At 46.1% G+C, this 16,217-nt stretch overlaps 2 protein-coding genes across 5 annotated transcripts; one reads left to right on the forward strand and one right to left on the reverse strand.

Moving 5' to 3' along the window:
- The first annotated feature begins 247 nt into the window (after positions 1-247).
- Positions 248-5,789, forward strand: LOC125539176 (disease resistance protein RPS2-like). Of its 4 annotated transcripts, none has more exons than XR_007296721.1 (4): positions 248-965; positions 1,635-3,802; positions 4,856-4,938; positions 5,645-5,789. XR_007296721.1 is itself a non-coding variant. In XM_048702546.1 (3 exons), the coding sequence occupies exons 1-2, from the start codon at positions 336-338 to the stop codon at positions 3,762-3,764; spliced, it is 2,760 nt and encodes a 919-aa protein (XP_048558503.1). In that variant the 5' UTR covers positions 248-335; the 3' UTR covers positions 3,765-3,802; positions 4,856-5,329. The 4 variants fall into 4 exon arrangements, 2 of the variants coding, with proteins under 2 accessions (XP_048558503.1, XP_048558504.1); XR_007296720.1 differs by lacking the exon at positions 5,645-5,789 and adding an exon at positions 4,300-4,384 and having other exon boundaries at positions 4,856-5,329; XM_048702546.1 differs by lacking the exon at positions 5,645-5,789 and having other exon boundaries at positions 4,856-5,329.
- On the reverse strand, positions 5,159-7,460 carry LOC125539177 (protein disulfide isomerase pTAC5, chloroplastic). Its single transcript, XM_048702548.1, has 6 exons — positions 6,790-7,460; positions 6,328-6,423; positions 6,140-6,229; positions 5,796-6,024; positions 5,601-5,638; positions 5,159-5,494 (listed from the first exon to the last, which is right to left on the reverse strand). Exons 1-6 carry the CDS (start codon positions 7,375-7,377, stop codon positions 5,393-5,395), a joined length of 1,143 nt encoding a protein of 380 aa, XP_048558505.1. The 5' UTR covers positions 7,378-7,460; the 3' UTR covers positions 5,159-5,392.
- Between the last annotated feature and the right edge of the window lie 8,757 nt (positions 7,461-16,217).

Consider the following 16,217-nt stretch of genomic DNA (forward strand, 5'->3'; position numbering starts at 1 on the left):
GAAACAGGACCGCGGGGAGTGGTTTTCGCCCCCCGCACTCGGTTTCGGCTGGAAGAGTATGCCATCCACAAGTTTCCTTCTCGAATGATGACTTCTTCGTGCCTCCCACTACCCAGCTGCGCGTGGACATTTTCTCTAGACATGCCAGTCGCCATCGGCAGAACTGTCGCCGTGCCTTCGCTGTACATTCTCGCCGTGCTGGCCGGTTTGACCAGGGGACCGTGTGGCGTCTCGCTGTTGCATTGGGTTGTTCTTTATAAGCTTTACCTTTTCCCCCCTATTGGCATCTTCCATGCCTACCCAGCCTGGCTGCCACTTGAAAATCGTTGATCCCAATGGCTGACGCGATCAGCGCCGCCGGTTCTTGCCTGCAGCCCCTCTGCGAATGCTTGGATGGCACAGGCATGCTGGACGCGGCGGCCCGGGAGGTCGCCTCGTTCCTTCACCTCAAATCCAACTGGGCCGATCTCGACAAGGCCAAGAAGCTACTGCTTGCTGTCGAGACGACGGTGAGGGCGCGAGTCACCGCAGAGGTGGACAAGCTGAACATCTGTGACCCTCAGGTGCAGGTCTGGCTGAGGCGTATCGAAGAGCTACAACTGGATGCCATCGACGAGGACTACAGCCAGTTGAGGAAGTATTCTTGCCTCGGCCAGTGCACCATCCATGCTCACCGGCGTGCCTCGATCGGCAGGCATGTTCTTGAGGCTCTAGATGAGGCAAATAAACTTATTGAAGAAGGGAGGCGGTTCAAGAAATTTGGATTCAAGCCCCTTCCCAAGATTGTTGATCCATTGCCTCAAATCGAGACGTTTGGTTTGGAGACCATGCTGAGTCAGCTCCATGATCTGTTTGAGAAGGGCGACTCGAATATAATTGGTGTGTGGGGTCAAGGAGGTGTTGGCAAGACGACGCTTCTACATGTTTTCAACAATGATCTTGAAAAGAAGGCCCATGACTATCAGGTATGTGGCTTTCTCCAAGACTGCAATTTATCCCTTAGAGTACGTGTTTATCTGTACATTAATATTTCTATTTAACTTAAGATAATACTTATTTCAGTGACCATGCTTATATTTGTAACGATACTCAAAGAAAGTTAATTTACAAACATTGAAGAGAAAATTTGTGCTGCCATGCATTTTAGAGAAGGCAGAAAATTTCATTGTAGAACAGCTACACAGTGCACTGAAGTAGTTAAGTCTGAAGTAATGTTGATCTTCTTGTACAGGCATAAGAAATTTAACATGGTTTTCACACGGAGAGACAGTAACCATTCAGCATGAGAATTTGACTAGTTCATAGATATTGTAGGTACACATTATCTAGTAGATATGGACATGAAAAATGCATTGTTATTTGATGCAATTAGTGTGTGTCAATTTGCTGTTTTCCACATAATCCTTAAAAGGTTTGCTCTTTTAAGCATATTTTACATAAACCAAGTAAATGTGCATAAAATGCAGCTGTGTAAATTGGAATTATTGCCGGGCACATACATGCATCTCTTTTTTGGCACATCCTTCCCTGACGCTATCTCATCATTTGTAATTTTCAGGTTATATTTCTATTCATATTTTAAAATTACCTTCTAGCTATTGATGGCCCCATTTTCCTTAATTTGCTTGTGCCAGGTTGTTATCTTTATTGAAGTATCCAATTCAGAGACGCTGAACATAGTGGAGATACAACAGACTATCTCCGAAAGGCTCAACTTGCCATGGAATGATGCAGAGCCAATTGCCAAACGGGCCAGATTCTTGATAAAGGCACTTGCTAGGAAAAGATTTGTAATCCTGCTTGATGATGTAAGGAAGAAATTCCGACTGGAGGATGTTGGTATCCCAACTCCAGATACCAAAAGTCAGAGCAAGCTGATCCTCACATCACGTTACCAAGAAGTATGCTTCCAGATGAATGCACAAAGAAGCTTGATTAAGATGCAGATTTTGGGTAACGATGCTTCATGGGAACTGTTCTTGAGCAAGCTTAGCAAGGAGGCTAGTGCAGCAGTTGAATCGCTTGGTTCCCAGAATACTTCTAGAGAGCATGCTATGGCAATAGCCCGAAGTTGTGGAGGACTGCCACTTGCACTCAATGTCATTGGGACCGCTGTGGCAGGCTTGGAAGAGGGTGAGTGGAAATCAGCTGTGGATGCAATTGATACTAATATGGAGAATATTGATGGTGTGGATGAAATGTTTGGTCGGTTGAAATACAGCTACGACAGGCTCACAACCACTCAACAACAGTGTTTCTTATACTGCACTCTTTTCCCAGAATATGGATCTATCAGTAAAGAGCAACTTGTTGATTATTGGTTAGCTGAAGGTTTGCTATTACATGATCGTGAGAATGGTTATCTGATATTCCGCAGTCTCGTTTCAGCCTGCTTGTTGCAGGCCAGTGGCTCAATGTCTTCAAAGGTAAAAATGCACCATGTAATCAGGCAACTGGGTCTTTGGTTGGTCAACAAGTCAGATACAAAGTTTCTTGTTCAACCAGGGATGGCCTTGGATAATGCTCCATCAGCTGGAGAATGGAATGAAGCTACAAGGATCTCCATCATGTCTAATAACATCACCGAGCTTTCTTTCTCACCAAAGTGCAAAAATGTTACCACTCTGTTGATGCAGAACAACCCAAATTTGAACAAGATGAGCTATGGATTTTTCAGAACTATGTCATCCTTGAAAGTTCTGGATCTTTCTCATACTGCAATAACATCACTTCCAGAATGTGATGCATTGGTTGCATTGGAGCATCTGAATTTGTCTCACACACACATTATGAGATTACCTGAGCGCCTATGGTTACTGAAAGAGTTGAGGCATTTGGATCTGAGTGTGACTGTTGCACTTGAAGATACCATGAACAACTGCTCAAAGTTGCACAAGTTGAAAGTGCTCAATCTCTTCCGCAGCCACTATGGTATCCGTGATGTTGACAACCTGAATTTGGATTCTCTGAAGGAACTACTGTTCCTTGGAATCACTATTTATGCAGAGGATGTGCTAAAGAAATTGAACATGCCTCGTCCTTTGGCGAAGTCAACACATCGCTTAAACTTGAAGTATTGTGCAGATATGCAATCAATCAAAATCTCTGACCTCAGCCACATGGAGCACCTTGAGGAGCTGTATGTTGAATCATGCTATGACCTGAACACAGTGGTTGCTGATGCTGAGCTTACAACTTCACAGTTGCAGTTCCTGACCCTGTCAGTTCTTCCCTCGTTGGAAAGTGTCCTTGTTGCACCAATGTCCCATAATTTTCAGTACATTCGCAAATTGATCATTTCACACTGCCCCAAGTTGTTGAACATAACATGGGTCCGAGGACTTCAGCTTCTTGAGAGGCTTGTCATATCTCATTGTGATGGGGTGCTCGAAATTGTTGAAGATGAGGAGCAGTGTGGAGAACAAATGAAAATGCAGGATCATGCTTCAGATGAACAAGAAGATCATGCTATGGTAGAAACTTCACGGAATGACACAGGGCAGAGTGACTTCCCAAAGTTGAGATTGATCGTATTGACGGGACTTAAGAAGCTGAGAAGTATTTGTAAAGCAAGAGAATTCCCATGCCTTGAGACCCTTCGGGTGGAGGATTGCCCAAATCTGAGGAGCATCCCGCTAAGCTGCACGCATAACTATGGGAAACTGAAGCAGATATGTGGTTCAGTTGAATGGTGGGAGAAACTGCAGTGGGAAAATAAGGAGGAGGTGGCATGTCTGAACAGCAAGTACTTCATTCCAATCTGACAGAGCCCCAATTTCAATGGCTTTTGTATGGCATGCAGGTGGCTTAGTTCTGTCTCTTAAATTGTTTAAAATTTGTATATGTGACGGCGTAGCTTCTATACATTGTTAGAACTACATTCGTGTACATGGTATACTCTGCAATTTGCTGATATTGCATTCATGTAATACGATTTGTTTATTTAAATCACAGTCAATAAGGGTCTGTGACCTTGTGTCTTATCACTTGTGCAATCTCTTCATAAACAAGTTTCAGGGTCATTATTAACCCAGTTACATAGAATCATTACCCTTCTCAAGATTTGAGCCAAACCTTAGATCTGGCATGAACATCAAGCATATGGCATGGGATGCACCACTTTGTTACAATATAGGGATCGACTGATTTCATGAGATCAGGCGAAATGTTTCACTGATTGGATTATATTTGAAGTAAAAAATGGCTTCAACATTTCTAGTTTATAGAGGTACCTTTTGTAGATTCTTTTTCTCGATAATTTATTTTGTACTTTGCCTATGAGCCCTTCATTGCCCACAGCATTCAGAATCTAAGATGGCATGTGAAGTGCATCTGAAAGGGAAAGGCATTTGGATTGGCAAATGATCTAGTTCCAGTTGCAGAGGTAAACACTACAACAGGCCTGCTATTTCTTACTCCCTCCGTTCCGAATTACTTGTCACGAGTATGGATGTATCTAGATGTATTTTAGTTCTAGATACATCCATTTCTGCGACGAGTAATTTGGAACGGAGGGAGTATTTGGTAGGGGTATCTCCCTGCCTCTCTTTTTTGGGACATCCTGGCCTCTTGTTAGAACAAGGTATTGCTGTTGTCTCAATTTCTGTTCCTTCTCTGCTTTAAAGTCAGAGACAGCAGATTATATATTTTTACCTAGTATAGTCAAACAATGTATTATTTAAAAAAGAAAATTCAGAAGAACATTTGTGAGAAGCAGCCAGCGTTTTTCTTTAGCAGTAATAGGTTGGTTAACTCCATCGATGTGTTGTATGTTCCATCTCCTGTTACCAGAATTATCATCAGGAAATCAGCATCTGTTCTCAGTAGTTTTCTCATTGTTGGACATACTTTGCAGGCAATGTTCATCCTTGTGCTGTGCTGGCAGCAAAGGATTACAAGTCTGCCAAGTGCCACATTTCGGAAGTTCTATTCTATGAGGTAGAACTCAATCTCTCATGGTAGCAACTTGATGACCTGTACAAGCATAGCAGCTAGTGTGTTTAATGCATGCTTCCCATGTAAACTGCATGGCAAAATCAACCAAGTTGGAAATACCACCAGTCCACCCTCCTTGCTGAAGATCAAATACTTGCTGACAGATATAAATGCGTTTTCCTGGAAATATGTTGAATGCTGAAAATATTCTGAGGCATGACAATTGTATAAGCTTGATTGACAAAGCAATCGCTTCATTCGTTATTTTCCCCATCTTCTATTGTACATAACAAAAGGTATTACCTATGTCTCTATGCATCTATTTTCATAATGTAGTATGACAATGTGATTATATTACTGAAAACATATTGCGACAAAACTGGAATAGTTAGTTAACATATATATAAGCTGCTATAGACGTTCAACTAAGGCTGAATGTTGCTCATAAGTCTTTTGCTCAACTGTGCGCTGTTTTAATCCCTTGACAAACATCGCATATTGTGTAGCCAAGGCCTTCACAGTATGGGCACTTTGTGTCTTCGCCAACCCACTCCAAGAACTGCATTTTAAAAAAAGTTAACGATTAAGTGCATATCACAGAAGAAATAGCAAGGCTTAATTAATAAACAACGTGGTGCATTTCTGCAACCCGAACTCTAGCGCACCTGTGGTTCAATGTTGGGCTCACCTGTTCCATCGCATTCTGCAGGAACGAAGAAGGATCGCATCAATAGTCACAACATAGCACAAGATTAACAGTAATAGTACAGAAGTCAAGCCAATGGCAGTGGCTTATGGTACACCGATGGCTGGGATTTACTGGATACGAGTGTGGAGTAAAGAAGCAGTGACTTGAGTACCTAGGCACAGGAGGCGGCCTTCGCCCCGGCAGGTGATGCACTGCTTTGTCGACGCGGCAGTAGAACCGCTGATCGGCTTATCCTTCTTGGTCAGCCTGGACGGATCTTCCCACCTGTTTTCGCCGAGAAGGTACACTCTGTGCTTGTTGTAGTCAATTTTTTCCTCCACAGGTTGCTGAAGCTCTGCGGTTTCTGTTACAGGTGGAACAAGCGCTCCGTTTACGCCTTCCTGCAAGTAGAACAGAAGTATGATCTCAGATTTGTGCATCAGGATCTCAGTGCGACGCCATGGCCACATCACTGAAATACTGACTGTGGCTTGGAGTTGGAGTTTCTAAGCTTGCCTTTTTGAGATCGTCCTGGGTCCGTCCTGTGAATAGCATCTCGAGTAGCTCCGACGTCATCAGCCCATCCTCTGTAGTCCCTATCGATGCCTGCAAACAGGAAGCGCAATTACTAGTACATGACACATGTTATACAGCACTGGCACGGATATATTAGCGAATGTAAGATGGGCGAGGATTTTATTGACCTGCCATGTCTTGATGGCTCGTTCGGTGCCGGTCGAGAAGCTGGAGAACTCCGTGTCCTCTTCGCCGGAGTAAAATCCAAGCTTTTCCAAGGCTTCCTGCATGATGTACGGTACACTTGGATTTATATACGGCCAATGTATCTTTGTACTTAATTAGTAGGTTCTGGCTCATAGATACAAATCGGTACTACTGTATCCCGTAAGTCCATAGTAGTTCACAGCCACGTTCTGGACAATGTAGCGTAGAGCAACAGCAGATTGCAGAACTTGCAGTGAGTATATCTAGCTAGAAAGAAACAGAGCACTGCCAACATTTTGTTTAGGGGAACAGAGCATTGCCAACAGAACAGAGCATCTCTGTAGTGTCTCGAACCGCTGTCATGTTCGGCCCAAGCCCAGCAACAGGTCGTGCATGGCGAATCCTAGCCAAAACGAGAGGTGCGCGACCGCGGCTACGCTCACCTGCATCGCCCGCACTTCCTCCCCTTCGCTCCCGACCCTCAGCGCCCGCTTCTTGCCGCTGCTGGCCCCCGCCTTCGGCTTCGGCTTCGCCTTGGCCTTCTCCTCGACCACCACCACCTCCTTCCTCACCTCGACCTCCTTCACCGGCGCCGGCACGGGCGGCGGAGGTGGCGCCACGCGTGCCGCAGGCGCGGGAGGAGGCGGAGGTGGAGCAACGCGCGCAGCCGGTGCGGGGGGAGGCGGAGGCGGAGAGACGCGCGCAGCCGCCGGTGCGGGAGGAGGCACGGGCGCGGCGGCAGGCTCGAGCGCGCGGAGGCGCAGGCGGAGCGCCGTGATCTCGGAGAGGAGGGCCTCGCGCTCGGTGCGCCAGCGCGACTCCTCGCGGAGCCACCGCTGCTCCTCCCGCAGCCAGCGCTGCTCCTCGCGGAGCCACCGCGCTTCCTCGCGCTCCTCCCACGAGGACGACGACGAGGGGGAGGAGGAGGCGGCCGACCGGACGAGGTGGAGGACGGCGCGGCGCGGGCAGGGCCTGAGGCGCGGGCGGTGGAAGGAGGAGACGGACGGGAAGGCGGCGGTGGTGATGATCATGGCTGGGGGCGAAGGGTAGTGGCGTGGAGCTCAGTGAGGAGATTGGCGGTGGCCTCTGGCCAGTGGCCACTGGATATCTCTCGGCTTCGGCCGTTGATATTTCAGGCGCGCCGGTGCGGTACATTACCTGGCCAAACAGGCCGGCCCGGCCCATCGTAATCGTGCCTGGCCCGGCATGGCCCGCCAGGGTATGATTACTATACGGACCGTGCCATGCCAGTCCACGTGCTGCGCCCCCAGGCCCAGGCACGGCCCAGTTAATAAACGGGCCGGCACATTGGCCCGTTTAGCATGATGGGCCGTATATTTTCAGCCTGTTATTTGACGCACTGAGCGTTTTTAGTCTATTTTTTACATGTTAGGCCATATATAGATGTATAAAAAAATTAAAAAAAGTAATCGGGCCATGCCGTTCCGGCCCGCGTGCCCAGCCTCCAAGCCCAGGCACGCCCAGGGCGTGCCGTGTGCCGGGCCCGGCCCGTTTAGCCCGTGCCGGCGTGCTCACAGGCCGGCCCCCAAAAAACGGCCCATTTGGCCAGCTATTGAAGGAGCATTTGCAGTTGGCGCCGGCGGCCCAATTTGTGAACATTTTCCCAATGGCCTGTAATAAGAAGGCTGGGCCTACAAGGACCATTTGCCCGATGGCATGTAAATGAACCAGGCCCATGAAGAAAGTTCAGGCTAGTGGCTATGAGCAAAACATTTTTTTCTTTTTTTTTGCGAGAAATTTTTTGATCTATTCATTCTTAATCATGGAAGTACAACGAATACCAAAAATAATAACATCCAGATCCGTAGACCACCTAGCGACGACTATCATCACTGAAGCGAGCCGAAGGCGCGCCACTGTCATCGCCCCTCCATCGCCGGAGTCGGGCACAATTTGTTGGAGTAGACAGTTGGGAAGTCGTCGTGCTAAGGCCACGTAGGAACAGCGCACCAGAACAGCAACCATCGCAGATGAAGAATAACATAGATCAGAAAGATCCAATCCGAAGACGCACGAACGTAGACGCTTGTTTCCCTCAAAAAATAAAACTTATTTTTCTTCCTTTTTCTATTTTCTCTTTGGCTAGCAAAGTGCCCATGCCTTGCAACAGATCAAATAGATTAGTCACATATTCACAAACTTGAAAATGTACCATTTATATTATTTATTTTTAAAATATGTTAGCTTTGACCGAAAATTTATGTTCTTCTCATTTGTCTGGATGAGGGGAGGGATGAACTTGTTTGAAGAGACGAATGGGTTTTCTGCAATCCGGTAGACTGGCCGTGGTCTTTATGTGAAAATATCATAGCTTACCTCACGTGCATATGTAGACCGGATGGTCACAAATATCCGATGACAGAAGCCTGAGAACACCGGTTACAATTAAACTGCAGAAAACAGGACCAGCTCGATCGACTTTGACTGAAGAACATTGCCGCCGTGCCGTGCCGTGCGTGTGTCTACATGCATAATGTTCCTACGACAGAACAGGAGCAGAGCAACGCAATCGCTCCAAAGCAACACACGTCGGATCCATGTCAGTAACGTGAGTGAGGACCCTGCTGTCAGTGCTGTGTTTACCGTGTCGCTGAAGTTGCACGACGTTCACAAAATCTCGCGATCCGGTCCTGTATTCAGTTAGCGAGCACGCACGCACGCACGCGCGTACGGCGACTCGGCGATACGTTCCCGTAATCGACCGGTCCTCTCGTACTCTTGGATGCTGACGGCTCTCTCTGATTTGTCCAACTTCGGTTGGTGGCTATCTACATCGGGTAGATATATCTCAAGGATTATTAAACGGATCACGAGGAAATGCGCAAGTAATAATGTCAGAAATATCAACCGTGACTGAATCCGCTTGCTGCAGAACTCTGCCTGCACAGTTTCAGGAATTCAATGGACTTCTACACAAGAAAAAACAGTGATCTCATCCGCTTGGAAATTCATGTGTAAGTTGGTCATTCTACTTTCAAGAAACCTAAAACACTAAATGGAAAATATTTGGAAATTTCTTGGATAGTCTAGCTTCTTGTGATATGATTTGCTTCATGTAATCAACGGTCATTCTGGTACCCAAGTGAATCGATCAGCTGCACTGGATATATAGTCCATTTTTGCTGCTTGTTTGCCCCCCTTGCAGTTAGAATACCATTGATGAAATACAATTCGATTACGCACTCCCTCTGTCCAATCATATAAGAGCCTTTTGAGACTAGGAGTACATCATAGGATGTGCAGCTAGCGATCGTGGCCATTAGCCACGTGCTCACGCATGACAATCTTTGATCCGACAGGGCCGAACCACATTCTATCGTCGCTTCCGAGCCACCACTCCCGATGCTACGGGGCCCTATTACCAACTAACAGAGGGAACAAGACGAACTTCGGAGCCAACGACACCCTCTCTCCAGTGCACGCCATGAGTCACGTCACGGTGTTGCATCGAGATCGCGATCGCTCGGCGATATGGTTCCGGTGGTGGTTGGTGGCTCGCCGCGGCCACGGCTTCTATGTTGCATCTACACGCACGCCACTTTGCGGAGACCCCGCGCACGACGCCACCGCGGCCGGCCGGCCGGCGCGGATGATAAGAAACGCGGCGCCACACCGACTCCCATCGGCCGGGCCAATTAAGCTGCTCCGTGGTTGCGTGTGCGATTTTCAGATGATGACCGTGTCTGGCTGCTTTCGATCGTTTTGGTAGAGCTGAGTTTGTTTCTCGAGAGCTGGCACCATTCGTTGCACGTCATGAGCATCTTTCGTCCATTATTCCCCCTTCACATGCGACAATGCCTCCTTGAACATCGGCTCGGAGTGAGCGCGGGTTTTCGAAAAAAAATATATATTTTTTTGCGGGAAAAATATATATATTGAAGTGTCAAAACAAAAAAAAATATATCTAAAACTGAGATATCGATGTACGTATGGAAGTGATCCCTCCGGGTATGAGTGACATGACGAAACGGTTTGAATTTCAATTTCCCCTAACCATGAAACTTTGAAGTCTTTCTTTTTTGCGGGTGAATTTTAAAGTCTTTTCTGTCGGATTTTGGGTTTCGGCAAAACCCTTAAGATTCGAACACTGGGGTGCGCACGAACATCTCTCCTCTCTCTAGCCCACGCCCTCACCGCAATCTCTAGGCTTAGTGCGTTGAACTCACAGAACAAAGGGACACAAAATTTATACTGGTTCGGGCCACCGATGTGGTGTAATATCCTACTCCGATGTGGTGTGGTGGATTGCCTCTTGGACTGAGAATGAACAGTTACAAGGGAAGAACAACCTTCTGAGGAAAGGTGCTCTTGTGCTTGATGAGTTGATGCGGTAGAGGATCGTCCTCCCTTCTAAGGTGGTGGCTAGTCCTATTTATAGAGGCCCTGCTCCTTTTTCCAAATATTAGGCTGGAAGGAATCCCACAACGACCAATTTAAAGGGGGGACAACTAGTACAAGCTATCCTGACAAAAGATGGTCTTCGCCTGCCAAAGGCTCTGGTGGTGACGCCGTTCTGGGCTCCATGATAATCTCCGTCCTGTCGTCCTGCTGGTCTTGGTCTCGTTGCACCGATATGGAAACCTTTGCTTGATACCTTGGGACTCCGCGCCTGCGCTTGCCTCTTTAGCACCAAAGAGGAAACGAGGACACTGCGCGCGCTGGCGCCCGCCTGGTGCTCGCCTGGCCTTGGTCGTCATGACTTGCATCACAGGAACCTCGCGACATGCCCCTTGCCTTGATCTCTCCGCCCCTCGCGAGTCAGCCTGGTGGGGCCGCCCCCGAGAAGGTCTTGCGTCGTCCGCCTCGCGAGGCTTGACCCCTCGCGAGGGTCTTGAGTGTTTCCTGGTGAAGATGGGTCGTACAGGGCTGTTGGTGGAGCCACCCCGTGGGCCGCAGGCAGGAAAGTCTGGGGACCCCCGTTCCCAGGACGCCGACAGTAGCCCCCGGGCCCAAGGCGCGCTCGGGCTTGGCTTCGAGGCGAAGCCAATGGGCAAGTGCGGAGCGCCGCGGGCCCTAACAGCCCGCGGCCTCGGTTGACGCGTGGCGGTTGATTGGTTATGGGCGTCCCCGCTTCCCCACGGTGTCTGGGCAACTGCCCGACTTGACGAGTCCTTACTGCATGCAGAAAAAGATCATTATTACCTTAGATCACGGGGGCCGGCGGTTGGCCTCCCCTTGGCTATAAATGGGAAGAGGGGAGCGGAGCCCCTGTCACCCATCTCTTCCTTTGCTCCTCCTGCTCATTCTTCTTCCTTGCTTCATCGCTTGCTGCATCGACCATGGTACCGCTACAGAGGTTCTCGGCCGCGCAGAAGGGAAAGACCCTCCTCGACGAGCCCAAGCCACTTCCGCCGAAGAAGAGGCTGTCCCATCATCGCGACATAGTCGTGAGGCCGGAGGTGTCAAGGCCCTGGTGCGAGCGGCCACCTCCCGGGTATCCGCTGCCCTTGTACGCCCGAGCCGAGGGCTCCGGGGGAGAGGTGGTGAGCGGCGCCGCCCACGCCGTGGCCGTGGTTGCCGCGTCGTGGTGACACACGCCGCCGCCTGACACGTCTCCGTCGTATCTATAATTTTTGATTGTTCCATGCCAATATTCTACAAATTTCATATATACTTTTAGCAACTTTTTATACTATTTTTGGGACTAACATATTGATCCAGTGCCCAATGTCAGTTCCTGTTTGTTGCATGTTTTTGTTTGGTAGTAAATCCATATCAAACGGAGTCCAAACGGGATAAAAACTGACGGAGATTTCTTTTTGGAATATATGTGATTTTTGGGAAGAAAAATCAACGCGAGACGATGTCCGAGGGGGCCACGAGGCAGGGGCGCGCCCCAGGGGGGCAGGCGCGCCCTGGGCCCTCGTGGCCACCCCGTAAGGCGGTTGATGCCCTTCTTTCGCCGAAAGAAAGCTAATATCTGGATAGAGATCGTGTTAAAATTTCAGCCCAATCGGAGTTACGGATCTCTGAAAATATAAGAAACGGTGAAAGGGCAGAATCTGAGAACGTAGAAACAGAGAGAGACAGAGAGACAGATCCAATCTCGGAGGGGCTCTCGCCCCTCCCATGCCATGGAGGCCATGGAACAGAGGGGAAACTCTTCTCCCATCTAGGGAGAAGGTCAAGGAAGAAGAAGAAGGAGGGGGCTCTCTCCCCCTCGCTCCCGGTGGCGCCGGAACGCCGCCGGGGGCCATCATCATCACCGCGATCTTCACCAACACCTTCGCCATCTTCACCAACATCTCCATCACCTTCCCCCCTCTATATACAGCGGTCCACTCTCCCGCAACCCGTTGTACCCTCTACTTGAACATGGTGCTTTATGCTTCATATTATTATCCAATGATGTGTTGCCATCCTATGATGTTTGAGTAGATTTTCGTTGTCCTATCGGTGGTTGATGAATTGCTATGATTGGTTTAATTTGCTTGTGGTTATGTTGCTGTCCTTTGGTGCCCATCATATGAGCGCGCGCGTGGATCACACCATAGGGTTAGTTGTATGTTGATAGGACTATGTATTGGAGGGCAAGAGTGACAGAAGCTTCAACCTAGCATAGAAATTGATGCATACGGAATTGAAGGGGGACCAATATATCTTAATGCTATGGTTGTGTTTTACCTTAATGAACGTTAGTAGTGCGGATGCTTGCTAATAGTTCCAATCATAAGTGCATAGAATTCCAAGTCAGGGATGACATGCTAGCAGTGGTCTCTCCGACATAAAACTTGCTATCGGTCTAGTAACATAGTCAATTGCTTAGGGACAATTTCAGAACTCCTACCACCACTTTTCCACACTCGCTATACTAACTTTATTGCTTCTTTACCTAAACATCCCCTACTTTTTATTTACGTGCACTTTATATTCTTGCAAACCTATCCAAAAACACCTACAAAGTACTTCTAGTTTCATACTTGTTCTAGGTAAACCGAACGTTAAGCGTGCGTAGAGTTGTATCGGTGGTCGATAGAACTTGAGGGAATATTTGTTCTACCTTTATCTCCTCGTTGGGTTCGACACTCTTACTTATCAAAAGAGGCTACAATTGATCCCCTATACTTATGGGTTATCAAGACCTTTTTCTGGCGCCGTTGCCGGGGAGCAATAGCATGGGGTGAATATTCTCATGTGTGCTTGTTTGCTTTATCACTAGGTAATTTTTATTTGCTATTCTAAGTTGTTCTCTATCTTTACTTATGGATATGGAACATGAAATACCAAAAAATTAGGTGTACCTGCTACTCATGGAGATGGGGAACCTCCTAAAACCCTCGATGTTGGTTATGTGAAAGAAATTATGTACTACTTTGATAATCCTGAGAAAACCCCATTCAATTATGTTATGGGAGACACGTTGGATCAATGTGAATACTTTAGGGATTATCACTTGACTCAAAAAGGGAAACTATTATGGGATCAAATTCATATGTTGCATTGGTATGCTTGGGAACTATGCTTGAGATATGACTATACTTGTTGCTCTAGGATGAAGGCTCCACACCTTCCCTTTTCATGCAAATTTAATGATTATAAAACCTTGGCTTCTTATGCTAATGGTATATATGATTACTATGATGTGGAACAAATAGAAGAATTTGTTGCTTTTATGGGTGCTTATGAAATTGAATCTTTGTTTAAAGAGTGTGAAAATTTTGATGATTCAGTTTATAGACCTGAAAATTTAGCTATCCTTAAATATTGCTATGAGAATTATGAATACAATGCCGATATTGATGCGTTTATTGAGAAAGTCTCCGCTGTCCAAGAAGAGACTAATATTTTGCAGGAGTCTATGGAAGAAGAAATTAATGACATTGTGAGCTCATTGGATGAAAAAGATGAGGAGGAGCGCGAAGAACAAAAGGAGGAAGAGCGGATTGATCGCCCGTGCCCACCTTCTAATGAGAGTAACTCTTCAACTCATACATTGTTTAATTTCCCTTCGTGCTTACCAAAAGATGATTGCTACTGTTATGATCCCGTTGATTCTCTTAAAATATCCCTTTTTGATGATGTTTGCTATGCTTGTGGCCAAGATGCCAATATGAATTATGCTTATGGAGATGAACTTGCTATAGTTCCTTATGTTAAACATGAAATTGTTGCTATTGCACCCACGCATGATAGTCCTATTATCTTTTTGAATTCTCCCAACTACACTATATCGGAGAAGTTTACCCTTATTAAGGATTATATTGATGGGTTGCGTTTTACTATTACACATGATGATTTTGATAGATATAATATGCATGTGCTTGCTGATCCTACTTGCAATTATTATGAGAGAGGAACTAAATCTCCGCCTCTTTATGTTTCCAACACGAAAAAATTGCAAGAAACTGTTTATACTATGCATTTGCCTTTACTATGCGTGCATGAATTGTTCTTTTATGACATGCCGATGCATAGGAAAAGAGTTAGACTTCGTCGTTACATGATATATGTTACTTTGTGCTCACTACTAAATTACAAATCATTGTTAATTAAAATTGGCTTTGATATACCTTGGGATCCGGGTGGATCCATTACTTGAGCACTATATGCCTAGCTTAATGGCTTTAAAGAAAGCGCTGCCAGGGAGACAACCCGGAAGTTTTAGACAGTCATTTATTTCTGTTGTGTGCTTTTATAAGGTTTAAAAATAAAAATAATGTGCCAAGGTTTGCCTTTAGGATGTTTTAGATGCTTGTTGGTTTGTACGGTGCAGGACATAAACTTTGGCTGTAGTACGCGATTTTACATTTTTTTACTGGAACGTCAAACGGTTCTGAAACTTTTTGCACTGTCTTTATATACAAATTGTTTATTTTTCCTAATTTTGGTAGAATTTTTGGAGTATCATAGGTATGGTGAATGTTCATATCATTACAGACTGTTCTGTTTTAGACAGATTCTGTTTTTGATGCATAGTTTGCTTGTTTTGATGAAACTATCGATTTATATCAGTGGATTAAGCCATGTAAAAGTTATATTACAGTATGTACAATGCAAAAACAAAATATGAATTGATTTTAAACAGTACTTAGAGTAGTGATTTTCTTTATTATACTAACGGATCTTACCGAGCTTTCTGTTGAGTTTTGTGTGATTGAAGTTTTCAAGTTTTGGGAGAGATCACGTTGGATGAAGGAATAAGGAGTGGCAAGAGCCCAAGCTTGGGGATGCCCGAGGCACCCCAAGGAAATATTCAAGGACTCCCAAGCAACCAAGCTTGGGGATGCCCCAGAAGGCATCCCCTCTTTCTTCTAACGATCATCGGTAATTTCACCTGGAGCTATATTTTTATTGGTCACATGATATGCGTAAATCTTGAAGCGTCTTTTGCATTTAGTTTTAGTTTTATTTTATGCACCATGCTGGTATGAGATAGTCCATGGTTGATTTATAGAATTCTCATTGCACTTCACTTAAATCTTTTGAGTATGGCTTTATAGAATGCTTCATGTGCTTCGCTTATATCATGTGAAATTTGGATTGCCCGTTTCTCTTCACATAGAAAACCGCCATTTGTAGAATGCTCTTCTACTTCACTTATATTTGTTAGAGTGTGGGCATATCTTTTGTAGAAAGAACTAAACTCTCTTGCTTCACTTATATCTATTTAGAGAGATGACAGGAACTGGTCATTCACATGGTTAGTCATAAAATCCTACATAAAACTTGTAGATCACTGAATATGATATGTTTGATTCCTTGCAATAGTTTTGCGATATAAAGATGGTGATATTAGAGTCATGCTAGTGGGTAGTTGTGGATTGTAGAAATACTTGTGTTGAAGTCTGTGATTCCCATAACATGCACGTATGGTGAACCGTTATGTGATGAAGTCGGAGCATGATTTATT

Source organism: Triticum urartu, chromosome 2 (genome assembly GCF_003073215.2).
Source record: "Triticum urartu cultivar G1812 chromosome 2, Tu2.1, whole genome shotgun sequence".
NCBI classification, from domain to species: domain Eukaryota; kingdom Viridiplantae; phylum Streptophyta; class Magnoliopsida; order Poales; family Poaceae; genus Triticum; species Triticum urartu.